We start from the raw sequence: 27,075 nt of genomic DNA, 5'->3' as shown, positions 1-27,075 counted from the left end.
TTTTTATAATATATATATTTTCTATTTGTGTTTTCTAGATGTTTTGTTTTGCAGTTATAATGGACATGCACTTGTACTCCTTTGAGTAAGTGGATTTCCACAGACGTACTTTCCCATCTTCACCTGTACTACTTAAGATTGTTCCAGTTAGATTCCATGAGACCGACCACACTTCACTCTTGTGATCATCATGTTCGCTAAGTAGTTCTACTTGTAAATTAGATTGTCTAGGCTTTGGTGACTTCGCCCCATCCATTGTCATCTCATCGTCACTTAGTGCTGGTGTAGATTCCCCAGACTGTCTTTCGTTAACTTTGAAAATACGTACTTTTCCATCTTTACAACCAGTTGCGATAAGATGGTAAGAGCGACCTATAGATGGAGCCCAGCTTATACACCTTATCAAGGATGCATGTCCCGGTAATTTCCCAGCTTGGTACATATTACCATCTTTGGCTCTTTGATAGATATATGCCTGATCTAGTGCACATACTGCAAGTTTCTCTGCAGAGAATCTGGAGATACACCATGATAACCCGAATGCTGATTGCAAGTTGTTCGCTGGAGCCACAGGTAATACATTGATCTCTGTAGTCAATGCCCAGGACCGTAGGTTAGAAGGATCCAACGCATCATATATTCTGACCATACCATCATTCCCTATGCACGCCAATCGTAGTCCTAAATGCGCTGGTGCAAATTTTACACAGTATAATGATCCTTTGGAATCATTAAGTGTACACAATCTCGTCCATCTACGGCCAGAACATTCCTCCTGATCAGGGTCTTCTTCCCATATCTTGACCGTCTTGTCATATGATGCCGACGCTATCAATCTACCATATTCAGGGCTGGCCCAATCTAATGAGACGATACTACTATCATGTGCTCTCCATGAATCATTTAGAACCCATTGTGTTGATTCCCTGTCTAGCTTAAATACCTTAATGTGTTGGTCCGACGAGCATGTAGCTACACTTCTCCCATAAAAGTCATATTGTACATCATGGACAATGTCTTCGTGGCCGGTATTGAATGGCTGCATATTCTTAATCTATCGTTTTTCCTTGTTTTGTATTATATTATAGCTCTTAAAATTCTAGATCCTTTCTTGATTCTTAGATTACATTTCATTTCCTTTAAAATCCTAATTTTCACATTATGAAATATCGTTACGGGCAACAAAAATTAAAATATGGTGTTATTAGTGATAAAATCATCGAATATACAAAATACCTAGTTCTTTTAGTTTATTATACACAAATAAATATACATTAACCCCAGTATTGTTGTAGTTTAGAAAGTTACAACCAATTTGCAGACCTTATGCCCATGCAAGTATCCTCTATTGATAAATAATAACATCAAAGCAGTATTAGATTGATAGCTTTGTATTCTAAATTTACTTTTTATTTGGCAGCAAAATAAGAATCACGCTGTTCAATTAAGTCACTACACCACTGAGTTACCTCCTTAGTCTTTATGTCACTTACTGCGCTCCAGAATTGATTCAATCTAACATTGTGTGCTTGTTCATATTCGAAGGCCTGTACTAGCATTTCAAATTTGTCTATGTCCTTAACGTAACGGGCCTCAAGGGAGGACACAGTTTCGTATGCAACCCAATCTTCCTCGATTTCTTTAGCTGCAACTGGGTTCATAGGGCTGATTAGTTTCTTGCAAAGATATTTTATAGTTTCATATTCCCTTCTATGTTTCTCCTCTTTAGTCATTGGATCATATGGAGTAATGTCGCCAACTAGAGCCTCAGCAAGATCATGTACGAGAGATATCCTCACACATTTATCCTTATTCACTTCGGGATTTGTAATTAGCATCGAAGTGATACCCATTCTGTACATGTGGTCAGATATACTCTCTGGAGACTCAATGCCATGGTTAACCCAACCAGTTCTTTTCTGAATCTTTAATTGTTGAACAATATTTAAGATGGCTAATACATAATTTTTCTTACCGTTGCTTAAGTTAGCTTTAATATATTCTGGTATATGATCCTCCGGTTTCCATGTAGTATCACTCATGTTAAATATTATATGTAGTTCTTTTAATTGTTACTTGAAGTATTGGCTAGAAATCAAATTTCGATCTCAGCTCAAATATTCATGTAGAGGCAATCTTTACGTAGTTTTGCCCTTGTTTACATATCCTCCTTGTAATTATAAAAAAAAAATTTTAGCAATATCACCTTCCAGTTAACACCGATAAACTCCAATCATCATTAGTTTTATATATAATATAATGTATAATAGTGTACAAAAGTATATTAAAATATTAGTAGAGAATATTCAGTTTAAAAAATGGGGGATATGCGAGTTTAAAGAAATGATAGTTTAAATTTTAGATAATGTTATTTTTTTTATACAAATTACATGTTCATAAAATTTAAGCAACCAATTCAACGACACCACCAGCAGCCTTGATCTTCTCTTCGGCCAACTTGGAGACGAATCTAGCCTTGACGATGACTGGGACTTGTGGGATTCTACCCTTACCCAAGACCTTACCGTAACCGGCAGCCAAGGTGTCAATGACTGGAGCAGCAGACTTGGAAGAGGACTTCAAGTATTCATCTCTCTTCTCTTCTGGGATCAAAGTCCACAACTTGTCCAAGTTCAAGACTGGCTTCCAGAAGTGGTTTGGTTGCTTGTGGAAGTATCTCATACCAACCTTACCGAAGTAACCTGGATGGTACTTATCCAAGTTAATTCTGTGGTGGTGTTGACCACCGGCCATACCTCTACCACCAGGGTGCTTTCTGTGCTTACCAACTCTACCGTTACCGGCTATAGAAATATTAAGCTTCCTTTTTTAAAGAAATTATAGTCAAAATTATGATTTTATAAAAAAAGAAAATAATTCATGTTAGTAAAACTTTATGATCAATATTTTTGAATTATAGGTTGGTGAAAGTAACCTGGTGATGTCAGTGTTTTAAATGTTGTATTATATTTTCTTCTTCTCTTCTTCTTTTGTTGCAAATAAAATTAAAATGACCTAGTTAAAGGATTAAATTTCGTATTGCTCACCTTTTATTCCATTATTCGTTGTTTTTATTTATTCACTCATTAATAAGAGTTAAAGATCCAATTCAGTTTTTGTTTTAAAAATATATTCCCCTCATTTTATTTCATTCTATATAATCCCGGTAATTATAACTATTTTATAATGATTCAAATATGTGGGGTGTCCTGAAAAGTGATACCATGTTCCGTAAATAATGGGTTTAAAAGGAAGAAAGATAATAAAACATTTATAAAAACACATCATCGCCTTGGTTCTTTCATTCCATCCTTTCTTCCGATAGTTATTTTGTTTGATGGAATTACATACCTGAGACGTGACCTCTGTGCTTTCTAGTCTTGGTTAATCTGGTTGGCATTTCTGATTGACTTGATTATCTTAGTATTGACAAAGGGTAGACAAGATAAAAGTATCAGAATTGAAATCTGATTCTTTAAAATTTGTAGACATCTATTCAACACTACAATTAAATAACCGGCATTGAGCATCGGCCATTATGAAAAAAATTTTGGATTGTAAAAAAATTGCGTCAAAATTTGATATGTGTCCGGGTAAACATTACAAAAATATAATATCGTCCGTGAAAAACATAGTACATAGATTCGTTATTTCTTATTACAGAAATTATTACAACAAAACAGTCATATTGGATTTCTTTATACAATAAATGGTGTACTGATGTGGGCAGTCACAAATTTAGGACAATTCGTGTGCTAAGATATAATATGACTACAGGTAAACATGAGCCATAATATAATATATGAGTACATTTTAATTATAAAACGGTTGCTCTGTACATTATCACCTATTCGCTAATATTTCTTTTTTGTCTTCTATATTGACATTATAGTTATACATACAGTAAAAAAAAAACAGATTATTTTCAACTTACGGTAGTTTGCATTATGGACATTTATTAAATAGTGTATTTGTTATTTGTTATTGTTTAGTTATCTTTTTAATAATGATTTTAACGGACGGTAGCATTTGATATAGTAGCAACCTTGAACTCTTCACCCTTAGCGTTGGTCAACTTTCTGATTGGGTGTTCCTTATCTTCTTCGTCCTTGAAGATGACCTTTAGTTCACCATCGGTGGTGAAGTGTGGTTGCAGTTGTTCCCATAGTTTCTTCTTTGGGTTCATTTGCTTCAAAGGTTCTTCTTCACCGAAACCTTCGAAGAATACCTTGTCACCAGCCTTAGAACCTTGTGGTGGTTCGACGAATTCGACCTTATCTTCAGCATTGGAACCACATAGAACCATGGCGGTGGACTTGATACCTCTCATGTTAACTGGCTTTAGGTTACATACAACAACAACATAACGTTCTTGCATTGCTTCCAATGGGAAGTGCTTTACCAAACCAGAACAGACGGTTCTTGGACCTTCTTCGTCACCGACATCGATGGTGGAGACGTACAAACTGTCGGCATCTGGGTGCTTAATAGCCTTTTGAATGAAACCAACACGGAAATCAATGACAGATGGTTGTGGCTTCTCTGGGGCCTTGGCTTGGTCCTGTTGTTGTTGGGCCTGGGCAGCCTTCTTGGCGGCCTTCTTAGCCTTGGCTTCTTCTCTCAACTTCTTTAGGGTCTCCTCATCCGGCTTACCTCTCATTTTCTTCTCACCACTTTCTTCCTTCTTGTTCTTCTTGTTAGCTTCAGCAGGTGCTTCCTTCTTCTCATCCTTCTTCTTTGGCTTCTCAATGATCTCACGAGGCAACTCAATGTCACGGTCGAATTCTAGAGTCTGGTCCTTAGACAATTGCAACAACGATTGCAAGTAGTCAACCCATCTGATAACGTGTCTGTAAGAGGCAATGGTGTTCTTGACATCCTTGGTGCTGGAAACCAACTCCTTGACAACTGGCAAAGTGGCTTCAAACAATTCAACATCGTGAACAGTTGGCTGAGCAGTGCTGGCAATGAAAGTGTTGTCTCTCAATTGCAAGTTTAGATTACCCAAGTTAGCTTGTAATTGACCGGTCTTCAAGATAGACTCCCATTGAGACACTTGAGCCAATTGCTCCCTAGACAAATTGCTCTCAGCAATAGACAAACCTTTGAACTTAGCTACTAAATCAGACATGTTCCTACGTATCGTTATCCACTTTAGCATATATAAAAAAGAGCTAAAAAAAATACAATAAAATAAATTCAAAATACGAGTTTCAACCCAAGCAAAGATGGGTACAAGATCACGAAATATGAGAGTCCCAGATGTAATAAATTAGGTATAACCTAAATATTTAATTAGTTAGAAATGGGAAACTTCCAACCAAAAAAACTGGAAAAAAAAAAATTGAAATATTCAAATAAAAAAAGAAAGAAGGAAACTAAAATTTAAGTAATTGATCTAATCACCATGTACTAAGTATATCATGTGATTTTACATACTGGATGAACACTGGTACTTAAAGTTCTTTGTTGCTAGTAATTATAATATATATAGTAGTATTGTGTTTGTCTGTGGAGGGGGGATTGTTTATTTTTATGAGCTTATTGCCTCAACACGTCTTCAATGAACTTCTTGTAATCTATCATACCTTCGGAGTCTACCTCGACACCTTTCAGTAGTTCGTCAACTTCTTCATCGGTTAGTTTCTCACCTAAACCTGTTAGCATGTACCTCAGATCACCCACAGAGACTTTCCCTGTGTTGTCCTTGTCGAATACCTGGAAAGCCTTGACGAAATCCTCGACTTTACCCTTTGTGGTCGCGTCCAACAGATCTTGGTGGGAAGAAACTAGTTTCTCCACTTCGTCAAGAGTCAGTGTCTCACCTGAACCACTTAGTATATCTGCCACTTGCTTGTTGGTTGGATTGTACCCAATTGCCCTCAGATAGTCTCCTACAACATCCTTAGGAATAGAACCTTGACCCTTCTTGTCAAACAGTGTAAAAATATCCTTATTTTGAGACATTAATTATGTTGTTGTGTTATTTTTGTTTTTCTGTTGTTGTTAAATAGTTTATATTATTGTATAGACACAGAAATACAGTATAGATATATCACCATTCCCCTTTAAAATATGCTATATATTACAATTGTAACAACGACTTACACTATTTATCGAATCAATTTTACAAATCAAAACAATAACAACACGAATGCGCCCAGACACAGAAAATAAAATGGCATAAAGAGGGTAACACACGGTTAAGAAGAAAAAAAACCAAGTTCGTGTTACGTTACGTCAATTGACAGTCATGTGATATGACGTATATGGTGTTATTATATCACATGATGTTCGTTTGTAATCATATAGATGTAATTAACAACGTTGGTGCCCATGTGATTGTTCCGTATAATATGACTGTATATTCGAGGGCGAATGGTGCTCTAAAGAAACCATAAGCTGATTCAAATTACTTATTATGAGAGTATATATAGCGTTAATACACAATATTTATATATAGTATATAGTTGTCAAACCAGTCATAAAGGATATAAACTAGTCCGTTCAAGCTCTTTTCTTCCTTTTTTTCTTTTGTTGTGGAATTTTAGTAATGTTTAGATACTTATCGAGGTCATCGGGGCTAGCGTATCGGGTCGTTGCTACAACTAAGAATGCCGCTGTTGCAGTTCATGGTCCACAGGAAGGTAGTACCCGTTATTACGGTACTAGATCTGATAATGAAGGTGGTAGGAATAATAGGAAGCGGAATAATTCTGGTAGGCGTGGGAATAATAGGAATGGGAGTGGGGATGCATTGGATGAGAAGTTGAATAGTATATTGAACTCTGCGAAGTCAAAGAAATCTGTGGATAGTAAGAAGTTTATGTACCCTAAGGACAAGACATCGCCTTGGTATAACCAGCTATGTGCTCTGGATGATTGCCTGGCGTCGACGTTGCAGTTGTCCAGTACTCCAGTGCGGAAGATGTTGAATGATCGTGTGGCACATCCGCAACTTGGTTCGAGTACAACTTTCTGGGATTCAATATCGAGAGCTGTGTCATTATATAATGAGCTAAAGGAGTGCCCCGAGTTGACTGGGCACCGTGTTGGAGAATTAGTTCATCTTTTGCATAATGGGTTAAGGACAGATAGACAATTGTTAGGAAGCTTGAATAAGAAGCCTGATTATGATGCACAATCCTTCCACAAGGAAATGGTCAACTTCATTTACGCATCATTGAATGAAATCACTGAGGATATCCTTAATGGCACAGTAGCTATTAATGCTAGTGGTGCTGTTCATCTGTTGACAAGTTACCAGGAGATGGGTTTCGAAGAGCAAATCATCCAGATTTGGAATGCTGTTAAGGCACCTGAAGGAGAGTCTGGTTCAGCTACACCTGACGTTAAGAAACTATTTAAATCACCATCGGTTGTAGGCACTCTCCTTCCGATCATCTTTGAATCCCAGCTCATCACATTTGCTGAGGCAGAGAAACTATTTGTAGATGCTCGTGACCTAGCTCAAAATTACTTCCCACATAATTTATACGTTGGTATGATTTTGACCTCTTTGAAAGCAAAAGAAGACATTAAGGCTTTGGAGCTGTTTGAGAAATTGTGTGCTAATGCTACTGGTACTGCTTATGGTTACATTACTGAAACACATTTGGCATTTATCGGTCAATGTAAGGATTTCGATATCTCAGAAAAGTTCTTGGATAGAGCTCTAAACAATGAGATGCCGTACAGAGTAGAAGTGCAGGTATCCTATGTCAACTCGCTCCTGAATAATATATGGAACACTCAAAAGGATTTCTCCAAGATAGAGAATGTATGGAAAAAAGTTATCAAGTTCTACGCTGAGAATAAATTGAGACTTTCAGTGTTTTCATCATTGAACAATGAGTTTTTTACATACTTCTTCGAAACATATAAGAATGATAAAGAGGTGGGTCTAGTCAAATTACAAGATATCATTTCTCAATATAATGAACTTAAAGGTATTGATGAGCCATTCCTAAATGTTATACTTGCCAAGTGCGGCGTGTGGAGAGAGAAAGAAGTTATCAGATACATTGAGAAGAACTTCGAGCTGTTCAATGTTCCAAAATCACTTATCAGTTACAGAATCTTATTGAAGGCACTGGGATCTGTTGATGGTGTGACCTCTGAAGAATTACTTTCTAGATGGCAGGATATTATCCAAAAGATTGACAGCCAAGGTAACACATACATTGCAAATGCAGATTGGGCAGCATTGAGAGATGCAACTGTTAAATGGGCCCAGGAGAATGAGTCATCAGAGGCTGCGCAGCAAAGAGTCGAATTATACTTGCAAATTGTAAAACAATACCAAAAATTCTGTAGTGCTGGTCATCAGAGGTTCAGAATTCTAAAAGGTTGCTCAAGAAGTTTCCCTATATTAGCAGAGAACTTGCACAAACTCAATAAGCTTGATGCTTCGTCTATTATTGTGCCAGAACTACAAAATCTAAGAATTTCTGATAATTAAACCTATTTTTTAATAAAGAAGAAACAGTATAAGGCCTATTTACTTTGGAATTTCTCCCGATTTCTTTTTCTTACACTCACCTCACTGATTCAAATTCTTTTGGTCTGTATTATTGTTTTCCTTTCCAACCAGTTTCGTTATTATTATTAAATTAGCATTTGGACATACTTTCCATCTTATTTTATATTTTCAATCACTGTGCAAACGTGTAAATAGTTTTTTAAACCACTTGAAAATACAGCCATAACCAAAACCAAAAACTACTAACATGGTATAACTTACTTTTAGAGCTTTAATATAACTTCTATAAATTCTTATGTAATTGCCAAGACAAACTGAAAACTGCCCGTAAATCATTATTTTTTGGTATTTTAAAGGGACCCTAAGAGGATTTTATAAGAAAAAAAGGGTTTTCTAAGAGTTTACTATTCAAAATATCTGAAATCGTTTATATTCTTCCCTTATTGAGATATAAAATAGAGAGTCTCATTAGAATTAAGTTATGGGTGTTTGTGCTAGTAAAGAGGCTCCAACTGCTGGGTCTAGTACTACTCGAAAGCCTGTACAGAGGACGGGGCCACAACGAAAGGAGCCTACTGTAAAGAACACACCAAAACCTGTTAATAAGGCCGCTACGAAGAAGAAGAAGTTAGGGGGGGATGAGGTTCTAGGTGAGGGTGAACCAGAAAAACTATCACCTCGAGAAGCAGCTCGATTGGCAGCTGAGAAGAGAGCTCAAGAGACGCAACAGAAGAATACCAAGGGTGAGCTAGGTAAGAAACTCGAGCAAGAGAAGAGTAAGTCTCATAAAGCCAAAGTTTTAGAAGAAGCTGAACAACGCAAAGCTGAACATGAGAGGTTACAATGGGATTAATCTCTGAAACAAATTTAAATTACAAGTTATATATATAATTATAGCGACGGCCCTTATGCAGGAAAAGGGAGAGGGCTGTTTCAGCAATAGTTATGTGATCTTTTATTTATATGTAAACACAATTGTTAATGTAATAGTAATGTGAAAATGATAAAGCTTTATTGTATAAAGCTAATTATGGCTTTAAGTTAACATCCATATTTAATTAACTTGCGCGATGAGCTTGAAAAAAAAAAAATTGGCTTCCTATATGAACTAGACTTTATAACAGCCAAAGTATTTAAACAAAGACTGCTTAGGTAGTGAAAATTTGTTATAACAAACACATTTAGGTAATATCTTGTGTTTTCTACTATAATAATATGTTAGAAATTACCGGTGAGAGACCTATTCTAGAACTTCCTATTGTCAAGTTTCCTCCATTTAGGTTAAGGGCCTGGTTGATTGAGAAGGATCCAGTTGTTTGGGCACATCTTTTGGAGACATATGTCCAGTATTTTAAATTTTTGAATTATGAGAATAACGTTGAATCGCTTAGTGAATCTACATTTGATCATTTATGTATATTCATTAGAACCTATCTGAAGGAGATGGGTGAGGAAGAAGGAAAGCTGCTAAGTTTGGGTGTTAACAGTGATGTGACAGAACAAGTGAAACAATTGAGGATATGGGTTTTTGAGCTAATAAAAAAATGTGGGCTAATGCACTTACAAATCCATGGAGAAACCGTTTGGAATTTTGTTAAATACTATGTAGGCAAGAACCCGAACACAGTGAGGTCATTGTTGGACGGCACATTAAAACCTGAAGTAAATACAACACGTACACAACTAAATTGGTCTAAGCAGATGCAACAACACCTTAAGCAATTATTGGAGTCAGGAAAATTCACAAGAATAGACTTGAAAAGTTTTGAAGGTTTGTTAGCCGGCGGCGATTATAGGAATAGTGAATTTCATAAGCAGTTTTTTACCACAAGTTGGGTGGAAATGATAGAAGTATTATGGAATAAAGGTCAAGGGAGGGCTAGTATTTTTGCTAAACAAGTTTTTCTAGTCTCGCTTATATCATCTCCTGATTTAGTTATAGTTAATACAGTTAAGGCACTCGATATCGTGAACTTGGAAAGTCTTGTCGTATACCCATTGTTTGGATCCTTATTACTTCATCCTTCCTATGACAAGCATAATCCATTACTAAAGAAAGAACTCCCATTTATGAATATAAACGTATCTATGGATACTGAAGTAGAACCACCAGAACAGAAGCTATTTACTGCAAAGCAAGAATCCATTACTGCTATATTAGAAATATTTCCACAACTCTCTCAACATCAAGTTACTGTACTGTTGCAAAGATATGATAATGACATTGAAAGATTGACAAATATACTTTTCGAGAACCCTTCCATTGTTGATGATATTCCAAAAGAAACGAAGCCTGTGATAGCGAAAGAGAAGCCTGTTGAACCCACAAAAATATATCGTCGTGTAAGGAATAGTTCCAAAGATACTACGTCTGACTCTACTGCTAGACATGTCCCAGATGAATTACGTAATAAGACCCTGACTAGAGCTCTGCAGCTTCTCTATGAAAATGATGAAGATGAACGCGATGATACATATGATGAATCAGAGGTTGATCGTACTAATCTTGCTGAAAAGATCACTATAGATGAGGCATTAGATGAAGGAAATAAACCTAAGAAGACTGATGAAAATAAGAACAATATACAGAGCCAATTTGAAGCAAATGAAGGATACTTATGGGATTTATTGAAACAAGATAAGGATATCTTTAGCAGATCTAGAAGAGGATCAAAAGAAAGAAAAAATATCAAAAAAAATACGAACTGGTCGGACGAACAAATTGAAGGATGGGCTAGAATGTTAGAAAAATCCCCTCAACGTGCTCGTATCCTTGAGGAGAAGTATATGTTTAGAGGAAATAGGAAGTCTGGTAAAACTGCGTATGTAAAAAATAGGGATGGTACTGGTGAAAATACATTTGAAAAAAGGTCAGGAAATAGAAATCGCAAACCAGAAAAGGCACCAGCCAATAAATCAGATACAGGTAGTAAAGAAAATACACCTGATCCGACAAAGGTTAAGAGGCAACAGGCAAGAAATGAGAAGAACAAATCTAGTAAAGCAAATCACAATAGAAAGGCTGGAAGTATGAAAAAAATGAGTAGAGCGGGTGGTCCATAGTAAATATTTGGTCAACTTTTTGCGCGGAATTAATTATGCATTTAATGACTAGGCTAATATAATGTTATATAAGTAAAATGGAATTTTATTTTAATTTTCTCTATTTCTTTTGCTTCTTCTTATTTTTCTTTTCTAGTTCTGACCAGAGTTTTTCGGCATCCTCTTCATCAGATTCCTCATCTTCATTTTTGGCAGATCTCTTTTTGTTGCTCTTTTCTATAATCTCTACTTCTACATCGTCTTCCATTATCATTATCTTATTTATATTTGCTCCGACATAGATTTTGTCCAAAATTGTACGGTCGCTTAGTTTGAATACCCTTAAATACCTATCAAGTCCACCTTGCAATAAGTATTTTTGATTGTATATCGATATATGAGTAGCGGCACCGGTTATATCTCCCCTACCATATTTGCTAATCAGTCTACCATTTTGGTTGAATCTCATGACATCCCTCTTCAAATCAGTGGTTATGAATTCAAAGTTATTTATGTCAGCTGATAAGTAATTCTTTTCTGGTGTGAAGTTCAAAGGGTTCGTTTCAGGATCAATGATTTCTAATTGCAGAAGCGGTTCACGATTTGGAAGTAAGTCAATGTACTTAAGAGGTCTCTTACCATGCTGGGTTTTATATATACCTAGATGGGACCATTTTGTAATTACCACAAATTGAAAATTTGGTTTAGAGGAATCATAACCTGGACTATCTGTGGACATTGGTTTAAAAAATTTTAATGCAACAGGCCAAACTGGAACTCTCATATCAAGCCTGTCATTTTTTACATTCTTGGCCTCCCATATGTTGATTATTTCAGAATAGTTCTTTTGAATTTCAAATAACCTGACTAGATTCTCTTCACCACCACATGCAAAAGTTGGTGAGTTGGTTCTTTCTATATCATAAAACTGCACAAAATCTAATGGTGCTCTGACTTCTAACGTATTTAACTTTTCTAATTTATCGGTTCTTAGCTTGATAATATGAATTAATCCTGATTTTGTTCCCACTAGGTAGTCACCTTCGTCATTTATAGAAGCGATAGATAGGAAACCGTCTACTAGTTTGGTTCTTTTCTTGCTGCTGGCATTAAAAGGGTCTAATCTGGAATTATCTAAAAGCCCAGAGACGGTATCTAATAAGCTAAATTCGGATACTGATGGTTTATCCTCTTGTTCGCTTTTCAGTTCACGGGATACCAATTGCACAGACCCATTTCTACGAGCAATCAACATTATTTTGTCATCAACTTCGGTTATTTGTTCAATGGCAGAATTCAACCCCTCAGGCATGTGAGTCTCGCATAACAGCGGCTGCGCAGCTGTTTGTACTGATGTATCAGTTCCTGGCCCGCAAACAAATTCCTTCAATGCACCATTATCGATGCAGCTTGTATAAATTCTCATCTTTGTTAATTATTTGGTGAAACTTATAAGGGAAAGAATACTTGATATGTTTTAGTTGAGACGTTAGAGAGCCTATGCAAATTATGTGAATGTCATGAATTACTTGTATAAAGTTGCGATGAGTTAGCTCATCGCATTATTTAATTTTTCTATTGGCCGCAATTGGAAATTTTTCATATTGATACCTATATACGAATTATAACATGATTAACAGATATATTTATATATTGGGAATGATCATTTACTTTAGTATAGCATTTACTATTCCAATTTAAATAAGGAACTAATGTTAGTCAGTCCTCTTTGTGTTAATTATGTAAATTACAATTATATTATTATCAAACTCGATGCTTAGTTTTTTTTTAACTTCTAATGACTCCTCAAGGAGCGAATAATCTTCTTTTGACTTTCTTTTGTTTTGGAGAAACAATACTTTTGCCAGCACTAGTATTGTTCTTATCAGGACCATTAGCAAGTTGATTTTGTATTGATGGGGTAGAAATACCTGTACCAATATCTGGAGATTCAATAATACCTGGTGATATGAATGCGCTCTTAGTATTTCGTGCACTTCCTTTACCCATTGGTGTAGCCATAACTTGTACAAGGTTGGTTTGACCGGGAGTAATTAATTCATGTGCTTTCTTGGTAATTTTGGTAGAGTTTTGACGTCCAACTCTTCTGAATGATTGTTGTTTTGTACGTGTAATGGAGTTCATTCCTTGTCTCGGGTATGTTTGACTCAGATTATTATTTGTTGGTTGTGTCAATGAGTTTTTAATTCCATCAGTGGGTATTTTTTCTTCATCTACAATCTTTGGTAAATCCATTGCAAATTGACGTCGTTGTAAAAATGATAAGTCAGACTTAGTACGAGAAACTGGGCCTAGTTTCTTTAATGGTGGTCCTACTGTGTCAAAAAATTCTGAGAGATTGGATGACGTACGTGAAAGGTTCGTATTTTCTTGAATAGATGGTATGCTAGGTCTAATCTTTGAGTTACCACTGCCGTCCGCCTTATCATCTGATGAATAATTAATACTTGAAAATGAGTTTTTCCTAGTTGGTGTCTCAGAAATTATCTCCGTTTTATTATAAATGTGCATTAGGTCAGATTTATTTCTTTCTATAGTTTTAGATCTATCCAACCCTGCATTTCTCCTAAGGCTTGGGCCTTTTAACTTTTTTATTACAAATTTAATAGCCTGTGGCGTTTTTTTACTAAAGTATGGGATCAGAATGTAATTAGCAAATCCTACCAGTGATGCCTCATTATTTTTATCTATTAATCTCGCTTGGTATTCTTTTAGTTGTTCCCATCCAGTAGGTGTGTCAGTACTATTAATATCCTCAGTGTTAGCTATCATACCTGAAGTAATTAAAATATCGAGAATGGTTAATTTATCTAGATAGAGATCAAGTAGCTCACAATAATCGATTGCTTCAGTAGTTGTTTTGGCTATAATATTTCCATCCTTGTTGCTAGAGGTCTTTTCTGACTCTTCAATGACTTCGCTTGGATTATCAGAGTTAGATTTATTTAACGTAGTTTTCTTCTTTGATCTACGATTTCGGAAACGTACCTTGGATAAGTTTCTAGATCTCTGTACTAACTTTTGTTTATAGGTTGCCTCAAAATCTTTAAATTTTTCATCAAGTTTGTTCATATATAACATTTCCAAGATGAGGATGATCTGTAATTTTAGTTCTCTTAATTTCAGGATTGACTTCAATAAGTTGTTGGTATTGTTAGCAAAAGTTACATTTTCGAAGTCATAAGTATCATTTCGGAGTTTAGATTCTGCATTTAATTGATAGCCGTATTGTTCTATACATTTTCTTTGGAATTCAGCAACAAAGGGAATACCAAACTCCATTTCTAATATTCTATATGTATCATGTCTTTCATCAAAAGTTGGGACAGGCATAATATTATCATGAATCAATGCTTCATACATATTTTGATATTCTTGGTTAACACATACAATTTTGCACAGATTTTTCGTTCTAGAAAGGCTAGACTTGACAAAGTAAGCTAGAGGCATAGTCAAATCAAAAACGTTACAGAAGTACTTCTCCTCGAAATATGTTTTAGGATCACTAGTCACTTCATTTGTAGTCGTAGTGTTTTCATTAGCAGGTACTAGATCATCAGGCAATCTCATTATTAAGGGTTCGGAACTATTTAAAGTCTGCCTTCTTCCTTCTCCATAGTTATTAATTATCTTGGACAGTCTTAAGTCCTCCCAATCCTTTATTATAAACTCGTTACTATCAAAGACCTCTTCCACCTCTTGGGCTTTCTTGTAATGTTCTGAAATTGAGTTAATATCATTCATCACATCATCATTTATTACCGCCTCCCATATTATGCCAAAATTCTGCCCATACCTTTCAAGAATATGATGCACTTGGTCTTCGCCTTTAATAACATGCTTTAAATATGCCTTACTATTCTTAATATACATCTGAATTTGATTGGGTAACGATAATATATCTATCACTTTAGGCCTTCTATTCGCTGTTACAGTATTTCGTGGTAAACACGGTACTGTTGCAACTATTTCCCATTGTTCCATAACATACAGAAAGACTCTTTGTTTACTAGGATTGGAATAATAAAGTCCGTTCTAATCGGCCAGTTATCTTCCAATTGTTTTTTTTTATGCAATTTAACTTTATAGTCTATTAATTATTTTGAAATAATATAAGGATATTCCTCTTAATTAGTAAATAAGAGGTATGCAATATGCTATTGTTGATAAATTTTTATATAGTCTGGTTTTCTATCAATGGTGAAAACGATTTATTCGACATCTTTTAAGTATATTTTATCAAAATATTGATTTTTCATATTTTTTCATAATAATGCGATGAGCTATATTTCGGTCCCAAAAGGAACTAGCTACTACAACATAAATAAGAAAAAGATCAATAACATCACAGACTTTTATCTACTATTTATGAATATTTATCCGTTAAAACATCTATATTATAAAAAACCACTGTGTTTGTGTTTTCTTTTCGTAATCGCACTTTAAAAATGAGGTACTCTAATGGTCGTCATTAATATATTCAGTAAACTGCAAATTCCTTCGCCCAATATCAATCCGGAACTACATACAATGAGTGTAGTTTTTGAGTCTAGTTTACCTCTATGTCTAGTGAGCCACATGTGTGCAGCAAGGCCACCTATAAACCTTGCTATTGTAAAACTTGGAGAATTGAAGATACCAATTCCAACCGCAACTCCTGATGGTACATATTTCAACCACCAGTACTCCCTCTGTCTGTAGCAGTTCTTGATCAGGGACAAGAGTGCAAATATACTTGCAAGTACTATTGAACATTCCAAAGTCCCCTTTGGAAGGTCTTTTCCGGTTACAAGACGTGCACAGTCAATCCAAACAGAGGCCGTTGGGATCCTGAATTGGGTACTCGGTATAGTATACACTTTGTTGTACAGCATATACATAAATGAAGACAATATCATTGACCATGTAACCCCAATAAGTTGTGCCATAAATTGCGCTTTAGGGGAGGCACCTAGAAGATGTCCCGTCTTCAAGTCCTGCATCAAATCACCTGCTTGCTGAGCACCTGCTTCTGCAATACCACCCGCAACAAGGTTTATTAAAACTGCAGCTGGATTGTCCTTGGGTATGATTAATGCAAAGAACAATTGGGAGATTTTACCAATTCCACTTACTGGGTTTAAATCGGTCTCACCAAGAGCTCTTATTCCAAGTATAGATAAAAAAAGAGCAATGAAGAGAGCCAATACCATAGAATATGCAGGTATGATCTCGGCTCCGAAAATGTAAATTACTAACACAACGCAGAGAATGGAAGATATTACAATCCCCGATAGTACGGTCGTGTACTTAACTAAGTGTTTTTGGTCAACTTCATGTTCGACATCTCTGCTGACCAACCTAACTGTTCCTGCAGATGAAAGGTTATTTACAGATTTCATTTTATTAATTGCTTCTTCTTCCTCTAGGATCATAGATTCGAAAGAATCATCGATTATATTGCTCAACATTCTTCTTCTATCATCTACCATAAAGAAACTCAATAAAGAATTAGTAGTCATTACAATAAATCCAACAAGGCTGTCTGTTATCATAATAGCTAAGGAACACCAAAGTACCCAACCTTGCACCCCTTTATCCCAAGACTTTTCTTCATGCAAAACCCAGCCTTTTGATACAGCATAAGGAGCAAGAATTCCCCACCCAAGTATACATCCAAATAGCATATATGAGACTGTTGGAAGCCCCATTATAATTCCTTGTCCAAAATATGCTGGTGATGGTTGCATATTCCAAAGATATCTATCCGACAATTTTCTACCTAGAAATGGAATTTCTTTAACCATAGGAAGGAAGTAAGTTGCTACCGTGTAGATAGACGATACGATGAACATTCGGCTCAGTAGTTTGATATTTTTGTTATATAATTGATTTCCGTTCGTTGATGCTTCATTAGTGTTTGTATTATAATTTGGTAGATTGCCGTTATTTAAAAGGGGCATATAATTATCATTCTCTATTTCATTTTCGTCAGAGTCAGAATCTGGTCTCAGTACTTCAGGGCATTCTTGTAGTCGTCTCTTACGCATCTCCATGATCTCCTTCCTAGACACTTCTTGCAGAATCTCAGTACCATTCAGAACAGCTATTAGTGTTGCTGTTGCACTGCCACTTGGAAAAGGTAACTTTTCTCTCACTATAACTTGTTTCCTTAAAGGTACAGCAAAAAATATACCAAAATAGGTCAACGCACCAGACCATAGTAATAACTGGGCGAGTGAGAAGGGCTCCCCTTGGGCTCTGGTCCCACCTGATTCTTCAAATGTCAAAAACTTCTCGATGGCTGGTATTACACCAACGAATCCAAGCGCCAGCGGACCCGTACCGATAGCTACAGCCATGCTCTGTACATAAACGGCCTCCACATCGGTGAAAGGGGGATCATTTGGCAAAATATACGGCCATACCTGTCTGAATATAGCACATGCCAGTAGAGCAGAAGGTAATGACATCATGGAGACCCATCCTGTCTGTAAGCCAAATTGAAAATTTGAGATCAACACCAGTGACCCTATAAATATACCAGCTATAGTGCCACGAAGCGTTATCTGTTTAATAGCAGGCTTATCAGCCCATCTTGTGGAACTGTCAGAGTTCATAGTATTAGTTGTCAAGTGCGTAAAGCGCCTTCCATTCTCATAAAGCATTATTTTTTATATTAGAATTATATCGTTGATTGTCGTTAATAATTAATATCTGGCTACTCACAAAATATGTATCCCTTCTTGCTTTTTATTTTGAAATTTTATTTTATTCGTATTATCTATAACAAAGTCTCATAAAACAATTCCCATCACAGTTCAATAATATAGTCCTTGCTCTGTCCTCTGTCCTTTTTAAAACTCGGATTGATCCAGCAGCTTAAGATCAATTAAGTCGAATTGGCCATCGATGACTTCACAAGAGCTGGTGATTGATCTCTTATATTCGTATTTTTTTTTCATTCAGCACACTTTTTCAAAGTTGTCCTGCGCGTTTTCTTCACAGCCGCATTTTCCTTAGTAAGCACAAGGTAACTGTGTTATCGAAATGGCAGTTATGTAATATTACAAACCTAGATGGGCATTATAATGAATTGATATACATGGCATCATGAAGAATATATATACACAGCATTATAATGAATTGATGTACATGATATTATAATGAATTGAATATGATAAAGATAGTTTAAGGACCAATATTAAATTTAATTCTAATATAACTCTAAAAAATAACAAGTTTTTTGATATTGAATTCTTGGCTCTACATTATATTTGAGAAAAGGTTGTTGTTGTTTTTCGTTAGTTATTGCCCAGCAAAATATACCTTAGAATGTCACTTAGGGTCAAGACACCTGTGAGTCTGCCTTGTTCATCGACCATGAAGAATCTATGTATTCTTGATTTTCTTATGTTGTCCAAGATGGACGACAGTTTATCGTTCTTAGTACATGTGTAAACACCTTCGAACTCGTCACTTCTTCTCATTAGGGCCTCTCCAACACTCAATGAGAGGTCATTGTAAATGCCTCCTTTGATCAGGCCTAGGACGTCGTAAGCTTCGTAGACATTAATTAGTACACCATTTTCATCAGTGATGGGGACTGAGGAGACCCCCGCTTGGGTCAAAAGCTGGATGACATCAATTACGGGTGTGCTCATGTAGCAGAACTTCATGTTCTGCTCTGAGATTATACCGAGCTCGCCAATCGGTCTCTGTAGCAGGTGAGTCTCTCTACAATTCAGCGACACAAATTTCAGAATTCTGTACTGTGTCAAGACACTAACAACAATTTCTCTGTGTGTCTCTTCATCCTCGTCAATAAGCGGAATACGCCCACTGCGGGACTCCAGCATCTTAAGACAGGCATCATAAAGAGGTCTAGATGGATGCACGAATGCTGTGTCTAGTTGGCTCACACCAATGGCTCTTTCAACCTCTTTTAGGCCGTCTAATTGCAATTTGTCCACGAAGTCAAACTTATCTGGGTTAGAGAAGTAGTACTGGATGACATTAATGAAATCAGTAGTGGTCAAAAGACCAGCAAATCTGGACGTCTTAGAGTCCCAAAGCGGGGCAGAGACAATACTATTCTGTAATAGCACATTCAGTGACTTCTTGACCAATAGTGCAGTGTCGAGGACAACTAGACGGTATGACACAGGTAGAACATCATAAGAAGTCTTGGACTGTAGAAATGATCGTATAGACTGTACCGCGAGCTTCTGCTCAATGGCAATCTTCTCCTTCTGATCAGCAGTTAAATCTCTCATCTTCGTTACTGTTTCCCGTAAATCTTTTTTTTTTTCTTTTCCTTTATAAGTATCAAGATATATTTACACTCTTTACGTTTTTCTTCCTAATGGATTTATAAACGCAAAGTTTTGCTTTTTATACTTAGCTTTATAACTATATTTCTATATGGCATTCCCCTCCACTTCGCTGCAACTCCCGCTGCAGCTGCAACTCTCTCCCTCTCTCTCTCTCTCTCTCTGCCTTTGTTCCTCGCTTATCCCCTTTTGCCCGACCCACCGTACTTCCCCGCGAAAAGGCTTTTTTCACCTTAAAAATGCTGCTTTTTCAATATATTAACAACTACAACTCATTAACAAGTACATTAATCTATTTACTTTTCTTGTATATTGCTATATTGCATTGTGAGTATATTGTTTGTCTACTGTATATTGAAATTTGTTAAGAACTCAGTCTCTATGCAGATGTTAAATATTATATAGACAATATGTGGCGTTAAAAAAATATAAATGCTATTTAGATGCAACAACAAAAACAGATATGCTGTATATTCTTTTTTTATTTTTAGGTCTTTTTAAAGTTATCTGATTAAGAAATCAGTTGCTTTAGCAGCAGATGTAGGGGATTTAGCGTTTTGTGTATTTCTTCTTGGGTATTCATCATCCTGAGAAGCTCTGGTTTCTCTTTCGCGGTAGTATGGATTACCATTTGTCAGAATATCTTCTACTGCGCTACCCTTAGACTTATTTTTATACTTTCTCTTCGGTTCGAAGATTTTGTAGAACTTAAGGTTTTCATCCCCACCAATTGTTGCTAGTACAGTACCGTCCGGCGATAGCTTTGAGCAACAAATTCTTGAATCGTGTGCGTGTATTACTTCAGCAACTTTGTACTTTGTGTCGAAGTTATATATTGAGATAGAGTTATCGGGTGCGCCACCAGTGGCGACAATCTCAGTATTCATAGCACCCTTCGTGTCATAACTCTGGCCCCAATGAAGAGAACTGACTTGAGAACCTGTATTGATAGAACCCAATTTACCCCCAGTGGTAGTGTTCCAGAAGTATATCTGTTGATCGGTTTGACCACCACCACTTGCTAACATGTTTGGGTTTGTAGGTGACCAACTTAGTGCCTTCACCGCAGCAGTGTGATCTTTCTTAATGAATTGTGGCATGGAAACTCTGGTATCCCAAATCATCATCATATTATCATTACCACCGGATGCCAATTGAAGCCCGTCCGGTTTGTAGCTTAGCCCACAAACTTCGCCAGAATGTTTCTCCCATGTACTAACTATATGGTCTTTTATACGCACATCATTGATCTGTATCTCTCCACTTCTGGAGCCGGTGGCTACTAGGGTTTCAAGCCAAGACTGTGATCCAATTCTCACATTGAGTCCTGATCTCATTGTTCTAATTAAGGAAGACGTTTCGACGTCCCAAATTTCAGTGTTACCATCTGATTTACCAATTGATATATGATAATCATCATCAGACCAGTGGACACTTGTTATCTGTGCATCATTATATTCAGTTAACAAACTGGCATCACCTGTATTACCATTCCATAAATATAGGGCATCGTTAAGGGCAATGGCTAAGACATTTTTTTTAGACCAGTCAATCAAGTTCAAGTAGAAATCATCTTGGAAGCCTGGTGCATCCAAAATACGTTCTGGGTTCGTGTTAATTTTTCTTAATCTCATAATATCCGTATTCTTCTTTGGTATTTGCATCTGGTTGCTTTTATTTTGGTAATGATATTGCCTTCTTCTCATTAAGACTGTGGGTCTTTCCCTGGAGTAACTAGGTGGTGGTGGCAGGTACTGGAGTATCCTATTATCCATTTCTAGGCCACAAGCTTCTGCCACATTCTGTTTGAATACTAGCTTAGTCTGGGCTCTCAAATGTGTTATTGGTGATGCATTTGGTGGCGGTAGTTCTTCATTGACTGATATTGGCTGAACCTTTGTCTGTGATCCAGTCTGTATGGTTGGCATAAACCTATCGGTCAATGTTACACTTTCTTCATTTGAAGAGAAGGCAGGTTGAGACGCCGACATAACATCCTGAGACGAGGAAGGTGAACTAAAATCTAATTCAGACTTGGTTAATCTGTTGTTGCTATTTTCTTTGAAAAACGATGAGTTTCTTCTCAACAATGGTGGGGCTTGTAGTGATATCTTAGGCCTGGGAAATTTGCCGAACGCTTCAGCTCCACCTTTGATATTTAATGAACGTGATCTCTCCAACGGACGTTTAGTTATTTTACTTGGTTTCAGCCCAATTGGTGCAGAGGTGGCCATTATATTCAGCTTTGTTGGTGAGGTGATTGAAAGTGCTGATCTCTTCGCACTATTTGCAAGGCTAGTTTTCTCATTTTTATTAAGCATTTGTGAACCTTTTATTATTTTTCGTATATTTTTTCAATATCTCTACTTGTTCTTGACCCTTTCTATACTTTCTATACTTTCTGTAATTTTAGGGTATATGGTCCAATTAATATTCACAAAGGTTCTTGATTTATTATAACGTTGATAGTTCAAAGAGGGAGAAAAAGGTTTTATATATATCTATAGAAATAGTAAAAAATATGCCTCCTTTGGGAGGAAAATCTTTTTTTAGTATTCGAGAAAGTTTAAAATATAATTGACCTAATTTGGAAGTACAATTACATTCCCACTTTAGAGCCTCCTTGGATAATAATACCGATAATGGTAAAACAATACAAAAGAACTTCTTATTGGAACTTTCCATTTGGCACTTTGTGCTCGATGAGCTCATATTTACCTTTTACCTCATTTGGAAAAATGATGAATTTATTGGGACCAAAGAAAAAAAAGAATTATTTATAGTTTATTACGGATATTAATGTGATTATAACGTATATTCGGATATAAAATATACTATTGTATACAAACAGTATTTCATTTAATGACATATAGGTGTTTATGTTTTGTTGTATGTTGTTTTTTGATTCGTTAGAGGACATTTAGAAAAGTTTTCTTGAGGATATTCTTAGTTTATCGGAACGGTCCTTGTAGAATTGTAAGAATTCGGAGTTACTGGCCAGATCGATAAGCTCTTGTGGGTCGAAGTTGTCAGCGTCCTCTAGGCCGTCTATTGTAGCTACGTATTCCTTGTAACAAGGTGAGCACCGTACCATTTTATCCGTTATCATATTGAGTTCTATATTGTAGTTTTTGAGGGCAGTTAGTAGAACTGCTGGTGATACGTTCTTCTTGGTAGTTTCAACAACATTAATGTACTTTTGTACTAGTTGCATCATAGCGTGGAAGTGTTGTTTTTGAGATTCAAGTATGAACCCATAGAACTCCTCATACAAATGCACTTTCATATGTTCTTTAAATTCATGGAAAATAAGAAGCATCAGCGAGTGTATCTCCTGTAGACTCTCGCCCAGCATCGTAGTTACCTTCTCCTCACCGCTAACCCTTTTGTTAAGCCTCTGTACCCTACTCCGTAGGTAGATAATTTCTAGCATCTTAGGGTGACCCAACTGTAGGGCCTGGTCGATGGAAAGATAATCTACCACCAATTTATTGCTCTTTTGCACATGGTGTACCATGAACTTTTGGTCAGGATACATTAATGCCTCAATGAGACCGTTACAGAAGTATTCCAATGGTTCACACAGATGAGCCGTCTCTAACCTCAACAGATCATCGTTGCTCACTTTCTCAACATTCAGAACACGCTCAATCTTCTTCAGGTAGGTCTCTTCACGAGCCTTGACAACTGGACTGCGAACATTGAATTGCATCATCTTTGAAAAAAAGTACTTATACTAGGTGGCTTACTTTCCTCTATATAGTAATAACAAAAATCGGTGAAAATCAAAGAATATCCTTTGTGAGAATTTTTTTGTAGAGACCATATATATATACTCCCTATGTATTGCCAGACTCGTATTGATGTCTACAATAATAAAATAAAATTAAAATGAGTCAAGCTCACATTGGTGCCAAATGAGATGGCACTAATACAAAAAAAAAATTTTCTCTTCGAGTGCCTAGCAGTGCTACTTGGCTACGACAGTTTCTGTGCTTAAAAAAAAGAAATTAGTGATGCGAGGGATCGGATAAAGGGACATAGTTTTTTTTTTCGAAGAAACGCTTGCAGAACCATTTCGATTTCCTTCTTTCTTATTTTTTACAGAGACGATACGGTCCGGGTAATGAATTGGGGAGGGTCGGGTGTGTGGGTGTACCATTAGTAGTTGATCTATTTCATATACTATGTTATAATGATTTTATATAGTATATATTTTGTTGGTTGTGATATTGATTGTTATTATGATTGTTATACTGATTGCTATACCTATTTTCTGTTTTTTAATTGAAACAAAATAACATATTTTATTATTACATTCTCCTTTATCTTTATTTAGATTTTTTTTATTTAGTTTTCACCAAAGAAGACTGCAGCTATGAGTTCTTTTGCGTCAGGGCGGGCTAGGATGTAGTGGGATATGGTGACACCGCATTTACCGACAAGCCTAGTTTTGTCCTCTTCGGATACTTCATCACCTTTCCCGTCGTATATATCTGGTAGGTCTTTCTTTAGCACTAGTAATGCACTTATCACTGCTTGGACCAAATACTCAACTTCTTCGTTCGAAAACTTGTTCCATTGGTAGGTAATTTTATCGTCTTGCTTGGATGATTCAAGTTTCTCTAGAGATAGTTCTTGTTCTTCGAATACTAGGTGTGACCAGTTGCTTAGGTTACCTAGGAAGAATCTGATTGATTCGGATTCCAGCACGGAGACACCACGTAGACAACCGTAGTAGGTGCCGAATGAACGGTTAGTATCCAGGAAAGTTTTTAATAGCGTTCTTGTTACACGAGGCTTTAGAGACTTATAAACTTGAGGGAACTTCTTTAGGATGTGGTCTAACAAAGATGCAGCAAAGTCTCTAACTGCGTTGGTCTTCTCATGAAATTCATGGATACTCTCTTCGTCCGCTAAATTCCCACCTAGCCTCTTCGCCAGCAAAAGTGTAAGGATAGAAGGCATTAAGGAATGGATATATGGATCAAGGAAGATCGAAACATTACTCAACAGAGAATACATCATTTCCAAGATTGTACTCAAAAGTTCAAGATCCGACAAGTTGTGTGTAATCTGTTCAGCAATAAACTGGATAAAATATGGAACCAACTGATGCAGTCCTGTATCTGTCTTCAAGGACATTAGAGCAGCACTCTTTAGATGCTGTGTATCTAGATCATCTGGGTCAGATTTCTTAGTTAGCGTAGATATGATTTGGTTGAAATATATTTGTAGTTCCTTGGATAAAACGTGTTTTACAAGAGGTTTGACATCAATATTCTGTCCTGGTTGAACAGAACTTGCCAGTTTTTGACTACTACTTGAACCGTTGGTCAAGTTGGCCTGACTATTAGCAGTTGAAGCTGCTGGAGCTCCAAGTTGTGATGTATTCTCATTCAATGCTGTCACTATGGCACCTCTAACTATTGGAGGTTGCGATAGACGGATATCATTCAAATTTGGATTTTGTACAATAGCAGGTTGAACACCTTCCACAGCCAACCAATGGGTGGTGAATGTTGGTACACGAGGAACTTGCGGCAGTGGCTCGTTAATAAGTTTGTCAAAGTCCACTTCTTCTTCATCCAGATAATACACACTTTGGCCACCTGCAGTATTCACTTTAGCGAAAGAAACTTCCTTATTTGTAGCTGAATTATCATGGTACCCGTACAAGGGTTCGACATTCAAAACCCGTAGAGCTTTACTAACGTCATCTGTAGTCAAAGTGTCACGTTTTGAGTGTCTCTTAAATTTCACAGCTTGCTCTATTATCTCCAAAATACGATATTCAACATCCATAGCCAATGCCTTCAAAACGTCATCGTTTATGTTTTCTAGGCCTAGGGATTCGGCTACATCTTTCACGGTATCCTGAGGAGACCATATTGTAAACGATTGTTGTTGTGGTGGAGGGTTACCATTAGCTGGGGTATTTTGAGGATTATTATTAGTCGTCATCGTTACTTCTTAAAAATAATAATAATACTTATTATTTCTCCTTTATTTTTTTTTCCAATTAACTATTGTTTGAAAACTGCGTTAGTTTTGTGTATTCTTTTATATCTCGGAATGTCACCTTCTAAATCTGGAAACTACTAATACTTTATGGTTTTCCAAATACTTAGTTTGAGTAGTTAAAGTTGTTTTCTGGTGAATTAACAAAAGAAGAAGGAATTGAGAATGAGAAGACAGTGGTATATATCTTAATTTCCTCAATTAGCTCTTAGCAGACTTCTCTACCTCTCTTATATTATATGTTCAATCTGCTCTGCTCATTAAAATTGCCCATTCTCAAATGTTGATAACTTGAATATGGAGAGAGAGAAAAAAAGTTTATAGGCCCTTTTCACTACTGTCGTAAATAGTTATTCATATAAATGGTGAATAATATCAAATATTATCAACTTGCAGTATAAAAATTGTTAATATTACAGAGTTTTGTTGTATATAGATAAGAAGTATACATCAGCTAGGTTATTGGTAAATATTAGCAACAATTGATAATACTGGTGCTATCACATGACGTTTGTCTCTAAGGTGTATTGTTATTCTCAAAGGCAATAATCATAACAAATAGATGAAGCGGTGGCTCAATGGTAGAGCTTTCGACTCCAGTTAAATCTCTGGGATTTCTCGGAATCACAACAATTGCAATCGAAGGGTTGCAGGTTCAATTCCTGTCCGTTTCATTTATATTTTTTTTGCTCTTCCATTTTTTTGTACATGTCGTATCATAGTATACTCCTTAAGCTATCAACAGCGCTCGATATTTTTTTAATCATTAACATATTTCGACCTTTAAATTAGTTATGTTGTTCAATTAATTTATTAAAAATTAAATTTTATGTAATAATACAATTTATTGTTACATATATATTATTGTCTGGATATTTTCTTTCTCTTTGAAAATAAAAATCCGTTCTGTGTTATTAATTAATGACACATAATCCGTAAAAAAAAGTAAAAGCAAATAACTTAAACAACTTGTCTCATGAACAAAACAATGATTATAAAAGTAAAAAAACTGGTTTCCCCTTCATAGGATAGGTATTATCATACATCCGAGTTATAAGTTTGTTCGTATTTGAACTATCACTATTATTCTTTTTCTTATGAACTGGGAATTTAGAATTATCGTAATAGAAAAAAATAAACTGTTACAGTATTTTTTTTTTTTATATTTCTTAATAAGATTTTCCGTAATATCTTATT

The 27,075-nt window shown here is 36.1% G+C and overlaps 15 protein-coding genes across 15 annotated transcripts; 3 read left to right on the top strand and 12 right to left on the bottom strand.

Annotated features, from left to right (window-relative positions):
• Positions 1–34: 34 nt before the first annotated feature.
• On the bottom strand, positions 35–1,045 carry SEH1 (Seh1p; the record flags this gene model as incomplete). The annotated part of the gene is made up of 1 exon (XM_071051496.1): positions 35–1,045. One exon carries the CDS (start codon positions 1,043–1,045, stop codon positions 35–37), a length of 1,011 nt encoding a protein of 336 aa, XP_070907525.1.
• Positions 1,046–1,409: 364 nt separating this feature from the next.
• Positions 1,410–2,042, bottom strand: YGK1 (5'-deoxynucleotidase; the record flags this gene model as incomplete). The annotated part of the gene is made up of 1 exon (XM_071051495.1): positions 1,410–2,042. The coding sequence occupies one exon, from the start codon at positions 2,040–2,042 to the stop codon at positions 1,410–1,412; it is 633 nt and encodes a 210-aa protein (XP_070907524.1).
• Positions 2,043–2,403: 361 nt separating this feature from the next.
• Positions 2,404–2,754, bottom strand: RPL28 (60S ribosomal protein uL15; the record flags this gene model as incomplete). Its single annotated transcript, XM_071051494.1, has 1 exon — positions 2,404–2,754. The coding sequence occupies one exon, from the start codon at positions 2,752–2,754 to the stop codon at positions 2,404–2,406; it is 351 nt and encodes a 116-aa protein (XP_070907523.1).
• Positions 2,755–4,012: 1,258 nt separating this feature from the next.
• Positions 4,013–5,131, bottom strand: ARC1 (Arc1p; the record flags this gene model as incomplete). Its single annotated transcript, XM_071051493.1, has 1 exon — positions 4,013–5,131. One exon carries the CDS (start codon positions 5,129–5,131, stop codon positions 4,013–4,015), a length of 1,119 nt encoding a protein of 372 aa, XP_070907522.1.
• A 410-nt stretch (positions 5,132–5,541) lies between these two features.
• On the bottom strand, positions 5,542–5,967 carry MLC1 (Mlc1p; the record flags this gene model as incomplete). The annotated part of the gene is made up of 1 exon (XM_071051492.1): positions 5,542–5,967. One exon carries the CDS (start codon positions 5,965–5,967, stop codon positions 5,542–5,544), a length of 426 nt encoding a protein of 141 aa, XP_070907521.1.
• Positions 5,968–6,553: 586 nt separating this feature from the next.
• On the top strand, positions 6,554–8,461 carry RMD9 (Rmd9p; the record flags this gene model as incomplete). Its single annotated transcript, XM_071051491.1, has 1 exon — positions 6,554–8,461. One exon carries the CDS (start codon positions 6,554–6,556, stop codon positions 8,459–8,461), a length of 1,908 nt encoding a protein of 635 aa, XP_070907520.1.
• Positions 8,462–8,963: 502 nt separating this feature from the next.
• RNJ42_01325 (uncharacterized protein) lies at positions 8,964–9,335 on the top strand (the record flags this gene model as incomplete). Its single annotated transcript, XM_071051490.1, has 1 exon — positions 8,964–9,335. One exon carries the CDS (start codon positions 8,964–8,966, stop codon positions 9,333–9,335), a length of 372 nt encoding a protein of 123 aa, XP_070907519.1.
• A 362-nt stretch (positions 9,336–9,697) lies between these two features.
• CUE3 (Cue3p) lies at positions 9,698–11,545 on the top strand (the record flags this gene model as incomplete). The annotated part of the gene is made up of 1 exon (XM_071051489.1): positions 9,698–11,545. One exon carries the CDS (start codon positions 9,698–9,700, stop codon positions 11,543–11,545), a length of 1,848 nt encoding a protein of 615 aa, XP_070907518.1.
• A 100-nt stretch (positions 11,546–11,645) lies between these two features.
• Positions 11,646–12,950, bottom strand: NSA1 (ribosome biosynthesis protein NSA1; the record flags this gene model as incomplete). Its single annotated transcript, XM_071051488.1, has 1 exon — positions 11,646–12,950. One exon carries the CDS (start codon positions 12,948–12,950, stop codon positions 11,646–11,648), a length of 1,305 nt encoding a protein of 434 aa, XP_070907517.1.
• A 380-nt stretch (positions 12,951–13,330) lies between these two features.
• Positions 13,331–15,529, bottom strand: SLD3 (Sld3p; the record flags this gene model as incomplete). Its single annotated transcript, XM_071051487.1, has 1 exon — positions 13,331–15,529. One exon carries the CDS (start codon positions 15,527–15,529, stop codon positions 13,331–13,333), a length of 2,199 nt encoding a protein of 732 aa, XP_070907516.1.
• A 458-nt stretch (positions 15,530–15,987) lies between these two features.
• Positions 15,988–18,192, bottom strand: RNJ42_01321 (uncharacterized protein; the record flags this gene model as incomplete). The annotated part of the gene is made up of 1 exon (XM_071051486.1): positions 15,988–18,192. One exon carries the CDS (start codon positions 18,190–18,192, stop codon positions 15,988–15,990), a length of 2,205 nt encoding a protein of 734 aa, XP_070907515.1.
• Positions 18,193–18,828: 636 nt separating this feature from the next.
• On the bottom strand, positions 18,829–19,800 carry SNF4 (AMP-activated serine/threonine-protein kinase regulatory subunit SNF4; the record flags this gene model as incomplete). Its single annotated transcript, XM_071051485.1, has 1 exon — positions 18,829–19,800. The coding sequence occupies one exon, from the start codon at positions 19,798–19,800 to the stop codon at positions 18,829–18,831; it is 972 nt and encodes a 323-aa protein (XP_070907514.1).
• A 560-nt stretch (positions 19,801–20,360) lies between these two features.
• Positions 20,361–22,178, bottom strand: CDC20 (ubiquitin-protein transferase activating protein CDC20; the record flags this gene model as incomplete). The annotated part of the gene is made up of 1 exon (XM_071051484.1): positions 20,361–22,178. One exon carries the CDS (start codon positions 22,176–22,178, stop codon positions 20,361–20,363), a length of 1,818 nt encoding a protein of 605 aa, XP_070907513.1.
• Positions 22,179–22,777: 599 nt separating this feature from the next.
• RNJ42_01318 (uncharacterized protein) lies at positions 22,778–23,572 on the bottom strand (the record flags this gene model as incomplete). Its single annotated transcript, XM_071051483.1, has 1 exon — positions 22,778–23,572. One exon carries the CDS (start codon positions 23,570–23,572, stop codon positions 22,778–22,780), a length of 795 nt encoding a protein of 264 aa, XP_070907512.1.
• A 635-nt stretch (positions 23,573–24,207) lies between these two features.
• TAF6 (TATA-binding protein-associated factor TAF6) lies at positions 24,208–25,821 on the bottom strand (the record flags this gene model as incomplete). The annotated part of the gene is made up of 1 exon (XM_071051482.1): positions 24,208–25,821. The coding sequence occupies one exon, from the start codon at positions 25,819–25,821 to the stop codon at positions 24,208–24,210; it is 1,614 nt and encodes a 537-aa protein (XP_070907511.1).
• Between the last annotated feature and the right edge of the window lie 1,254 nt (positions 25,822–27,075).

Source organism: Nakaseomyces bracarensis (genome assembly GCF_045282275.1).
Source record: "Nakaseomyces bracarensis strain CBM3 chromosome Unknown Scaff6_1, whole genome shotgun sequence".
NCBI lineage: Eukaryota > Fungi > Ascomycota > Saccharomycetes > Saccharomycetales > Saccharomycetaceae > Nakaseomyces > Nakaseomyces bracarensis.
The sequence above is the reverse complement of the archived record's forward strand: the minus strand, read 5'-3'. Positions and strand labels throughout refer to the sequence as shown.